Source organism: Solea solea, chromosome 8, assembly GCF_958295425.1.
Source record: "Solea solea chromosome 8, fSolSol10.1, whole genome shotgun sequence".
Taxonomy (NCBI): domain Eukaryota; kingdom Metazoa; phylum Chordata; class Actinopteri; order Pleuronectiformes; family Soleidae; genus Solea; species Solea solea.
In genome coordinates this window covers 13,351,868-13,364,859 of record NC_081141.1, presented here as the reverse complement: position 1 = coordinate 13,364,859, position 12,992 = coordinate 13,351,868, and the positions used below count along the sequence as shown (strand labels likewise).

Genomic DNA, 12,992 nt, shown 5'->3' with positions numbered 1-12,992 from the left:
CTCCGCTAATTAACTGAAACCGGCGCTTTACTTCCGGTTAAAAGTCCAATCAGTGACAATCCTTGTTTGACAGCACCTACCTTTTCCATTGCAGTTAATGTGGTTGTGTTCAGGTTAATGTGGAATGTGGTTGTGTGGAATGTGGTTGTGTTCAGGTTAATGTGGTTGTGTTTTCTGCCTTTGGGGTTGTGTGTTGTATGTTAATGTGGTTGTGTTTTAGTTAATGTTAGTGTTTACCTATTTGTGTTGTTGATTTCACACTTCAGGGCCACCGTGTGGTGTGTTGTTGTTGCATACAGGATGGCAGTCAACCGTGTTGAGCGTTTATTTTAAGATGACCTGGTTGGCACTTGATAGGCCTGAGTCTCTTTGAAATCACATAGGTCTGTGTTTAAAAACAAAGATGCAATTAAACAATGGTGTCTGAAAAGCACACTGTCTGATTACTCAGTAATTTAGGCATTAGAAGAAAAGCAAACCTTTAATCGCGATTAATCTAGAGGAATGAATTTCGAAATGTGAGATTATTTAGTAGAAAAAAATGTCTATTGACAGCCCTAGTCACTGCAATGTTAGTCATATGAAATCCGTGGATTATTTGTCCAGATTCATTATTTCAAGTGGTGTTACCACAGAGAACCCGTCCAACCAGCTCATTAGGTCAAATCGCTTGCACTTGCAAGGGCCTTCGCTTTGACACTTTTCAGATGGGATGCTTCTGAACTTGCCATGACAGGTCATTAAAACTTGCAGGCTACCTGAGTTTATGACAGTTTACTCCCGAAGCCCAAAGTTGAGCTCTTTAATTGGGTAGCATAGGGAGCAACGAGGAAAAAGCCCTCAGTAAGTGCATAGGCCATTTTGTTTTGTCTTTCAGTGTCAACACACTCTGCTAACTAGCAAATTTAAAAATTGTTCCATATCTGGATCACAAGAAAAAGCTAATCTTTTCTTCCTGGAGCCGTAACCTACAGCCCCATTCAGCCTGTTCAGGTATAAAGTTAAAAAGAGTGTGAGCAGCTGGGACTAAAAAGTGTGACCTTGCAGCGTGCTCTGAAATTTGAGAGCGTGCATGATCATAAAACCTGGACCGGCTGAACTAGAGCTGCTCTCATTCATTCATTCATTCATTCATTCATTCATTGTCTTTATCCTCCACATGAGGGTTATGAGGAGCGGGAGCCAATCCCTGCTGACATTGAGCAAATGGTGGGGTACACCCTGGACTGGTCCGTGGCGGGGCCGACACTCGGAGACAAGCAACCATTCATTCAGAGTTGTTTTAAGTCCAGGAATTAGTTTAAAACCATAGTTCTTTCACTCCGGAGCAAAATTCAATCATAATAGCTCAATAAATGATCATTGTGAACCTTATTATCATCAATATCATAATAAAAAAAACAATGTGTAAACTTTGTCCCCCTAGTTTAAATTACTTTATAATCTAATCTACTGAAAACTGCTCCTTTTGTTATTTTAAATGTAAAATGTTGCTGTTCTAGTTCCTCTACAACGCTCTCATTGAATCCGTGTTGTCTGCAGCAGCCTGTTGTTTTCAGTGAAAAATCAGCACCAAGCATCAGACACAGTGAGTCAGAACTTAACGGACCATAATTGCATGTCATCACACTCATGTTATTGACTTTCTGGATAAGGGTTTAGCAACACAGCAGGGTGGTGATACTATTTATTACTGTTTTGGGGGCGACTCTGTGTTTTTGAAAGCAAAATATATTTATTAATGAATTAAAATGGTTCTTTATCGTTTTACTGGATCAACACAAACAGACACTAAAACATAAAACCCTGAACAGTGTTTCTGTTTCCACTTTATTTCAGTTGTTTCTTGCTTGCCAGATATCAACTCTGTGTTCAGAGTTACAGATGCATCCATACTGAGCAGCTTTGGTGTCATCCTGAGAGCAACACAATGACGGGTTTGAGGGACACTTCCCTCGCTGCTCCTGCATGCATCATTAGCAATAATTGCCTGTCTGCATAATGTATGTGGAAATAACATGTTGCTATACTTTCCATACAGACAAAACCTTTTATCATTCATTTTCACTTCGTTTGTCACGTTGTTTGTGAATGGCTGATAGGAGTGGAATACCAAAATGAGAAATGCAGTATGTCTGGCACAGAGAAAAAACTGTTGTGTGTGGAACTAGGCAATCCAGTGTGTTCCAGGAGCAGATCACTGAAGTTGCATTCAAACATTTAACCTGTACAGGGTGAAAACAAGTCTGGTACAGTACTGAGCAAAGGGCACTGCCAGCTTTTATTGTTTTTATCTGTCTGTCAAATTCTTGTGACCACTGGCATTTGGATTGGAATGACCACTGAAAGTTGGTCTTATATGTAAGTGTTAACTCCGAAGCATGTCTTGAACAAACCTGGCGTGATACACTTCTCAGATTAGGGTTCCCACATGATTGAGAAATGATAACATTGCTTAAACAACAAATCTAATGGTGGTATTTTGTGGATGAGAACATCGAAAGCCTTTAGCTTGCTTTTATTTATTTTTTTAGCTTCTGCTTTCATACAGTTTTACTGCCAGGTTCCCACTAGTTGTATATTTAAAACCATCTTACACACGGTGAGAAGTGGTGCACTGCGCTGCTCAATTGTCATTGCTGGTTTCCACTCGACATAGTTGTCATTGTTATGTGCAGGCGGCAGCCAGTGCACTTGCCTCCTCAGTGTTGTTCTTAAAATGAGGAGAGATCAGGCACATTGTCGCCGCGTGTCTATCTTCAGGCGCAGTATTTATGTGTGTCTTTAAACAGCACATTTACACTACATGTAACGCCACAATTATATGTATCGCAGCCGCACATCACGTGAGACTGTCTGTCTGATCACCATCAACTTCTGGTGCTTGTTCTTGACTTCAAACCTGACTTTGCCACATTTTCTCTTTTAAACACTGCTTTTTTTCAGCTTTTATTCTGCATTTTTTTTTTTTTTTTTCCATCCTGTCTCTCACATCTGCCCTCATTGGTCGCTGCCCAAACAGACCCACTGACCCACTGAGAAGGGGAATGAGCAGACCCGTCTCCTCGACAGGGAATCATTCACTCCTGCGTTGAATGTGCCAAGCACAGGTGCACCTGGCTTTTAAAGAGAATAAGGAGCAAAATCGGAATGGCTTGATTGATGTTATGCCCAAACATACCTACCAATATTTCACACCCTAAATACAACCACTTTGCAACTCACTGTACTTGCGTCATGTGCTACAGACCATTTAATTCGGGACAAAAAAATATGAAATCCCTCTCTCCTGCATAGAACGAAATGTACAGTGTATATATATAGATATGTATATCTATATATATATGTATATCTTAATGTGTAATATTATTTCCAGTATCATTTATAATAATCAATCAGTTCAATATTTCAAAGGTATAGTTCAATATTCATTGACACAGATTTATTCTATGCTGTATTGGAAGGATGTGAACTGATTCTAAAATGTGTTACATTCACTTTTAACTTGAATATGAATAATGAAAAAGTCCAATTAAATGGCAGCCTTTCAATGCTAACTGCATTGTCTCAAATAGCCTTTTTAATTTGAAAAATTAGCCCGAGTATAAATCGTATTCTAATCTTTCCCAGCAGGCTTTACACTGAGAGGTGTAATGCTTAATCACAGTTCTTCTCATCCTCGTCGTATCTTCTCAATTTCATCATTTTCTCATTCTTCATCCTTACAATACGAAGTTCTTTATCGCAGCTCAAAGTTTCCACCCAACTTCTTGGTTAGGATACGTGCATTTGACAGTATTTGTGTCTCTTGGTCTTTGGGCTTCTCCCTTTAGCTGATCACCTGCCTCCATCGCTCACCTCCTGTCACACCAAATGTCCTGCTTCACAACATGAACCACGAACCTCCATCGCCAACATCCTCTGTCCAATATAATCGCTAACCATCTCAACCTTGACTCTCTTGCTTTATTTCCAAACCATTGAACCTGAGCTCTCATAATGCACATTTCTAATCCTGTCCATCGTGTCTCTGACACCTCCAGTTCTGCCTCCTATCTTTAAGACCACAGGAGGTCTCACTCCCGTCTTGTAGACCTTCCCTTTTACTTTTGTTGCTATCCTTCTATCACACATCACCCCTGACACTCATCTCCACCCACTCCACCCTGCCTGCAATCTCTTCTTCACCTCTCGTGTGCACTGTCCACTGCTTTGGATGATTGTCTCACTGTTAATCACACACAGGTATTCTGTCTTGCTCCTACTAACCTCCGTTCCTCTTCTCTCCGGTGCATACCTCCACCTCTCCAGGCTCTCTTCTTCCACCTGTCCACTACTCTCACTACAGATTACAAATATCCTCCACAAACAACAGCACAGACCCCTGCCTGACCTTATCTGTCAACCTGTCCGTCACCACTGCAAACAAGAAGGGGCTCAGAGCTGATCCCTGATGTAATTCCACCTTTATCCCATCCTGCACCACCCTGACACGTTTCTCTGCCACTCCGGACTTCCTCATGCAGTACCACAGTTCCTCTCTTGGCACCCCATCATAAGCTTTCTCTAGATCCTCAAAGACACAATACAACTCCATCTGGACCAACTGCCTTCCCACCCTTCATCCTCTTCATAGCTGCCCTCACATCGTCCATACTAATCGTCTGCACTTCCTGAGGCACCATCTCGCCTCCATCTGTCCTCTCTCTCTCTCTCATTTTCCTTCCATGTTCTCAACACCCTATTTTCACTTGTCAGAACATTTCTATTTCTGTCCTTAATCACTCGAACCTGCTACAGCTCTCTGTCTAGCCAATTGATACAAGTCCTCGTCTCTTTCCTTGGTGTCCAGTCTCTCATACAACTCATTATAAGCCTTTTCCTTTGCCTTTGCCACCTCTCTCTCTCTCTTTGAACTCCTTCCTACTGTCTTACTTTTCCTGGCTGTCCCACTTTTTCTTTGCCATCTTTTTCCCTTTGGATATTTTCCTGTAGGTCCTTGTTACACCACCACGTTTCGACCATCTGTCCTTCCACATTTCTCCTGAACTCCATACCTATCCAACGTCCTCCTCGTCGCCTCTGTTCCCTTCACCAACATGCCCTTTGACGTCTGCTCCAGTCAACTCTGGAGGGGACACTCTTGTCAACCCCATTTCGCTTTCTATCCAAACCATGGCAGAACAGTTTGAATGCGCGTCTGATGCTCTTGGCCTTGCTCCCCTTCCACCTGGTTCTCTGCTCCTGCACACACAACATATCCTCCTTTTTTTCTCTCCACCATATCAGCCATCACTCTCCCCTTACTGGACATAGTCCCTACATTTAAAGTCCCAACTCTCACCTCACACATTAGCATGCCTTCAGCTAAGAGTAGCACAAGTACCCTCAGCAACCTGTTGGTTAATAGCACTGAAGGCGGGGGTTGTTAACCCAGACCTCGACAGATCTGGTATGTCAGTACTGTTTTCAGCAGTTTGATGTGGCAAAGGTTTTATGCTGGATGCCCTTCCCATTTATTTGGACTTGGGACCATTTCAAGGAGTACAATGGATGTGTGGCCCCCAAGTGGCTAGGTTAGTATTTGTTTCTCAGGTATTATATATATATATATATATATATATATATATACATGTATTTAATTTGACTCGCTTGCAATGTCCATTTTGAGAATAATCTTATGATGCCACTGATAATGGTTGCGCTAATGGCAACATCTCGCAGGCCTATTGGCTTTCTTCTTAATTTGCTTCTGGTTAATCACCGTAATGTAGGCCCATGACACAGTTATTTATTTATTTATTTATTTATTTATGTATGTATTTATTTATTTATTTATTTATTTATTTAATTAATTAAATGTTTCCTTTGCTTCAATTTTCCACATGTCTTCCCTGACCCTTTTTTGTTGCATTGGAATTCATTGCCTTGTGATTGCACCATGTTGAATCCTTGCACAACAAACAAAACAGTTTGTTTTGCCTTTTTTTTTTGTAGTGTGATCCCACGTTCACATTACACTCTCATATCACAGTTTGAGTTTTCACAGCAGCAGTGGACATCATATCGATGTGAGACACAAGCTGTGTCAACAGGAATACGAATGGAATATTCTTTCACTAGCTCCTGTAAACATGGTAATCTGAATGCCTTGTTCAGAATAATGACAATAACCAGGTTGTCAGTGTCTATTAAAATGTACTCAGTGATTCATTTCTGAGCACAACAGTTATTTCTCAAAAGTAAGAAATATGACTTGACACTACATTTCCATACAGTTTTAAGAAAACAATAGCTACAATATAAATAACACACAACGCCATAGCTAGATTTTGATAAACGTAGAGCCGTGCTGCAAGATTTCATTACACGTCTCTGTTTGAGTGTGACATGTTTTGAAATTGAGTCATTTTTACAGACTGGGAAAGAAAAACAAGCAAACCACATCTTCCACCACGGGCAGTGAACTGACGATAACGTTGATACGAACATTAGATGGTAAAGATGGGATGGAAATGCAGGTTATGTCTTCCATAAAAAACAAAAATAATCCATCAAACCACAGGATCAGACAACTATTACCACTGCTTCATGTGGAATCATTTGTCGAGGATGTGATTCTGCATTCTCTAAGCGTTCCGTGTTGCTACTCACTCACAGGGTGGAAATAGATCACCCTGTGCTCGTACTTGTTTTTGTAACTCAGTATGCGTGTGGTAGATGCAGTAACTCTATGGTGAGGCTCTCCCGTAAGGTGGGAATGTAATTATATCTGTCTGTTTAGAATTAAAGGTAAATCTGTCAAGTGTGTAGAAGCTTTCAAAGATACTGAAATTACTTTCAAAGTACTTTGGAAAGTACTCTGGAAAGTTGGCAGGCACAAAAATACTTACATCTTATCTTGTCTTACCTTATCTTATGTTATCCTATCCTATCCCATTTTATCTTATATAAAACAGAGGTGATATTTGTTTCTTGATATGTTGTATCTGGCTATTTTATTTACAATTTACTGGATGTTATAATTGTGTTTTAACAATTTAAAATTGATTCTGCAACTTCCTGCGTGTGAAATTATCATAATAACCACATGTTGGATTTGACTTGTAACTTCTCATCTTTCAGAAACAGTTGGAATTTTTACGACAGCACAAACCGTTACGTAATTACGGGAATGCGATATGCCCGGTGTTAAAGGGTTAATACAATTTGGAGAGAACATCAGCTTTGTGAAAAAAAACTGTAGGGTATGACTTTAAATTCGTCTTGAGTTGTATCCTTCAAGGTCATGTGGAAAGCTTTGTACTGAATTGACAATATTAGACTTCCTATTTCTTGTTTTTTCTCTTCTTTCTTCTCTGAGTTCAGACCATTGTCTCACTTTCCCTTATTTGCATCAAAAAACCTTGTTGATTGAAACTTTTCATTGTTCTGTTTTGTTTTTTTTTGTCTTAATTGATTTTGCTGCCTCCTTGGAGAGTGTGCTCTCTCTCGCACCAGAAAAAAAAAAAACTCTGAGAGAAAATGAAATGATTTACAATTACACTGCAACACTACAAAAGACACTTTTGGAAAGCAGTTATAATTCAACAACAACAAGGTGAAAGTGACCTTGAGGAGCACTCTTTGTAGCATAGTTTGTGGTTAATTGGGGCTGTGTGATAATGGAGGACATATGCGGCTTTAAGATATATAATATTTATTATCATTATTATTTATTTTCATACTCTATCATATGAAATACTACAGTTTTCTTGAATTATAATTAATCTGACAAGGACGATGAATGGCTGCTTCTGGATCTGTTTGGGTTGCTGTTTTTTTTTTATTGCAGCCTGTAGGTTGTTCTTTTGTTTAAAATGTAGAAAGAAATAGAGTTGTAATTAACATAAATATTTACATAGATCCAAAGATATATCATGTACAACGGAGTATTAGGGCCAAACTGAAGAGAAAAAAAAAGTAATCTTTTGATAAATCGTAAGGTCGTAATATTATGAGAATAAAGTCGTAATTTTAGGAGAATAAAGTCGTAATATTATGAGAACAAAGTCGTAATTTTAGGAGAATAAAGTCGTAATATTATGAGAATAAAGTTGTAATCTGACAAGAATAAAGTCGTAATATTATGAGAATAAAGTTGTAATCTTAAAAGAATAAAGTCGTAATATTATGAGAATAAAGTTGTAATCTGACGAGAATAAAGTCGTAATATTATGAGAATAAAATTGTAATTTTACAAGAATAAAGTCGCAATATTATGAGATTCTTTTAATTATTATCTAATGTATTATTATTAAATAGCAACCGTACACAGATGCACTTGCAGTCAACCACTAGCAGCCATTCCCTCCTCCACAAAATAGATGATTTCCTTCAAGTCAGTGTGGTTCAGGTTCAATCTTTTCAACCTCCTGATGCTAAAGATAATGTGGTGCTGATGTGCCAAAAATATAAAATATTTCTTTTATTTGTAATCAAACTATAACTTGCTCCGCGTTTCTCATCTTGACGCAGGTTGCAGCTGATCATCTGAGATTTTGCTTGAATAATAATTACAACTGTATTCTCATAATATTATGGCTTTGTTCTCAAAGGATTTAAAAAAAAAAACATTATTCCGTCCCTAGTACTTATGAGATCTCTGCAAAAGTAGCTCCAGTTTAACCATTCAAAATGTAATCTATCTATTCTCAGTATTATGCTAATCTATCTATTCTCAGTATTATGCTATGCCCAAAGCAGCATAAAGTGAAATAAAAAAAATCTAAATAATTCAAATGATAAGTGGTTGCATCCAGATAAACAATACATGTATATTTAAGTCAAAACATTCTGTTATTAGTGGCAATACGCCAAATATTTACTTGGAGTGACGTCCCAGAATCTATACTGTGTGTGTGTGGTAGTGTGTGGCTGACTTCTCACAGTTTGAAGCTAAACAAGGTTAATCTTGATTCAATATGTCATTGCTAAAACAGCACAGTGGGAGAACTAAATGAGGAAACACATGTTTGTTCCAATTTTGGCACAGCTGAGGCTCATCAGTGCTGCCATCTGTAGCCTCCGTACTCTTAGTGTCGACTGTCATGTGGCGGCAGCGACTTATGAATCATCATGCAAATAAGGAATAGCAGGACGCGGGAGGATTGGGAAAATCTGAATATGATTCATGGTAAATAAGCGTTAAAATGACGAAAAGAGGACAGTTTCCTTTCCTCTCCCTGCTGTTCTTCCCTCTCCTGCTTGTTTTGTGTGATGCTTCCCGTTGTGCAGCAGAGCTCATCCTTACATTACACGTTTTACCATAAAAAAATCATTTGTATATAAATGATTTTGTCCTAATATGATCACTGTAATGTTGTATCTGATTTTTTTTTTTACCCCAACTCGTTTCTATGAAAAACCATTTCATTCAACAAAAGCAGCCTAAATAAAGACTGCTCATGTGTAAGCATAATATGCAAGTTGTGACAGTTATTCACTACAGGCGTCTGTATTTAAAATGTGTATTTTTTTTTTTGACTTTTTTGTTTTGTCCAACAGGTTACGCTCCAGTCACGGGAATGTGTCACCCTGTGAGGAGCTGCACCCTCAACCATGAAGATGGCTTCTCTTCTGCCTTCGTTGTGGCTCATGAGACCGGACACGTGTAGGTCCCTCTTGTTATGTTCCTTCCTTCTTTTAAAGCCTCTAAGTGTACATATTCTCCTTCTCAATGAAAAGGGAATTTATTTTCCTTGAACACACAGTACTAATACATACTTACACTTGCACGCATGTTGAGGGAATTTCCCTGGGATTTCTTATTTTAGTGACACTGGGGAAAGGCCTTCAGCACTCTGACAGCAAACGTTGTTCACTGACCACATTTGCATGTGCTGATTGTTATCATGTCTCTTCTCTACCTGCGGCCACACCTACTCCATATGTCACCTGGCAGTGACAGGGATATTTATTGGACCTGCAGAGACTGAATATGATGCCATATATTGATGAATATGGATGCTTCTCAAAGGAGAGGGACAGTACACTGTGAATACACTCAAATAAAATATCTACGTGTGTAGAAACAATGAAATTGCTTATAAATATCGTCAAATTTTGCTCTAACACAAATAATTAGGCTCAAAATTAAGTAGTGTTATCAAGTAGGGATGGGAATCGGTATCAGTCAGTATCGGTATCTGGATCGGATATCGGACAGATAAAAATGTAAAAACGGATGCAATGGAAAAAAGCCTGTATATCGCATGCTTCACTTTGCACAGACCGTAAAAATGTTGGGGGGGAAAAGGCATTTTTGCTGAGTCATGTTTGGGCTGTTCATTTCTTCTTTATTGGGAGAACCATATTTGTTACTGTCGTGGAAGACTTTGAGAAAAATCAATGAAGTAACAAAAAACAAGGACTCACTCTGGAGTCCAATCAAAGAGTTGAGGCAGCAGTCACCTGTTGAGACAGGTGTTTATTGTGGATCCACGGGTCAAAACACGTGAGAGCACCGAAGTACACTGAAAACTTGCTCTTATACACAGGGTTGGGGGTTGGACCCCTCCTCCTGACCCTCCTTTATTATATAACAGAGTGTATCCCCTTATCCTCCATTAGCTTTTACAAATAAGTTTTACCGGTGCCAGGTCTGTTTGTCTTTGGTTTTTTGAAACAAAAACACAGTGGAAAACCCCGCTTGGCCCCTCTGGCTGAGAGGCTTTGCAGGTGTTTTTCCACTTAGTGTTTGCAGGTACTTTCCATCTAGTGTTTCACTTTATATCACAACGTGTCCATTATCATGACAACCAACATAACCTTCAACACACTTCATTTAACAGAGTTATACATTGACAGACTGGGAAGCTAATGTCAGTAACCCTAACCCTCGACATTACACAGTTGGAAAATTGTGTCTTTGAAATGACTCAGCACAAATGTGTCGTTAACAGCTTCATAGTTGATAATTGGTCTAAAATGACTGTATTGGACCAAAACCAGTATCGGTAGATACTCGAGTTTGTGATATCTTCCCATCCCTATTATTAAGGGAGTTTTTAAAATATATATAATGTTTTAGTGTGTTTCTCTTAATTTGTTATATATATATATATATATATATATATATATGTATGTATATATATATATATATATATATATGTATGTATATATATATATATATATATATATATATATATGTATGTATATATATATATATATATATGTATGTATATATATATATATATATGTGTGTGTGTATGTGTATATATATATATATATATATATATATATATATATATATATATATAATATAATAAATATGATCAGGAAAAGTCATCACAGATACCATCAGACCATATCTTGTCCCATGTCATGATGTAAATATAATACTGATATTACCCATTATTACCCAGCCTTACGTCAGCCATACTCAGCGCAAACAAAGCAAAGAATGGTTCCCACAATGCAGTCTGGCAACAATTGATGCAGCCCTTTTCAAAGTGAGTGAGCAGTGTGTCATTTGAAGCCTCCACTGTGTTGTACAGCGAAATCTAATTCTGCAGTCAGTTTTGGCATTGCGCAGCAGTTTCTTGTTACCTTTCAATCAAAGCCACTTCACTCATCAAACTTAATCACCACTGACATAGCAAATGAACTAGTTACTAATTAGCTTATTGATTCGTTATAGCCATTATAACCATATGCTGAGTAAATCCTCTGTAGCACACTCTTGCAACAACATACAAAAAAAATAATCTATCTCTCGTCAGTGGTAAAAGAACAGTGTCAGCAAATGTTGAAACTTTCCTTTTATTCATGGAACATTTTACAGCTGCACTACAACTTACTTTTTTTTTTCTTTCCCTGAGCTTACATTAAATAATGCCAGTGAAGATAGGAAAAAATAAAGTGACTCGAACTGTCGATGTTGCACTTCGTGATCCGCATGTTGACCAGGACAAACCTCTTGGCTGTTGAGCCAATGATTGGGTTTTAGAATGGAAACTAATGGGCTGAAGCTGGACCTCTCCCAAGCCCGGGAGGTCCTCTTTCTGTGATTCTGTTTGTAAAGAACATGCAGAGGAGCTTAAATCTTGAAGAAGGAAATCAATTCAAATCAGACCAAGACTGATGCTTTCCATCACGAGGTATGTTCTCGTGGGATTTGCTGGCTTGTTGTTGGTCGGTCAGTGTGATTTGTCTATCCAAACGCACACAATCAACAATGTGCCCTTCCTCCTTTCTTAGTAACTTTACATCAAAATAATAATGAAAAAAAAGCGTTGCTGTCCATTGCACCCAATTTGAACGCAGTCATTCCATTGAAAAATGCAGTATCTTTGGTGAAGTTACTGTACATGTTGCAGCTGAATATTTTTTAAAACGATAACCTTCAGTTATCATTAAAAATTAAACGGTGTGCAGTTTGTCCAATAAAAACACGATGGTTTATAGAGAAGGTCAATAAGATTAATATAAAAGGCAAAGAAAACAACTTCATCACGTCACTTACAGACATTTTTACATTCAGGTGTATCGTTATTTCTCCTTTAATTATTTATATCTGAAAGTCTGAAGGGTTGATCTATTTAGTTTAAAACATGAAGTACATGACAGTACATGAAGTAAATTAACTCCTAGTGCAAGGACATTACTGTTACAATGCCACAGATTTCCATAAAGGACCCAAAACCAGAAACTGTCGTAAGTCGACGTACCGTCAAATTAGGTTGAAATCCTCTATTGTGTTGCTTTAAACACTAATTCCACACACTGATTTGTAAAGCCGCAGAAGTGCTTCACAGATATAACATATATTGTTGATGCACTGTAGGTAAAGGCTACTGACACAATTGCTTAGTGTCGTGTTTGCCTCTCATTTAGAACAAGGACAGAACAGCATGACCAGAGGCGCATAGATAACATATTAGCCTTACTGTACATGCACACCCTGTTCTTCTTGAGGCTTTTCCCTACTGTGCATTCACACTGACTGTGAC

At 38.3% G+C, this 12,992-nt stretch overlaps 1 protein-coding gene across 3 annotated transcripts in view; it reads left to right on the top strand.

Moving 5' to 3' along the window:
• adamts3 (ADAM metallopeptidase with thrombospondin type 1 motif, 3) overlaps window positions 1-12,992 on the top strand; it is a 129,465-nt gene that overhangs the window by 72,021 nt on the left and 44,452 nt on the right. For all 3 annotated transcript variants that reach the window (XM_058636804.1, XM_058636803.1, XM_058636802.1), the window contains exon 8: window positions 9,547-9,652. In XM_058636804.1, the coding sequence (XP_058492787.1) occupies window positions 9,547-9,652 (106 nt within the window). The remainder of the gene's footprint in view (window positions 1-9,546; window positions 9,653-12,992) is intronic.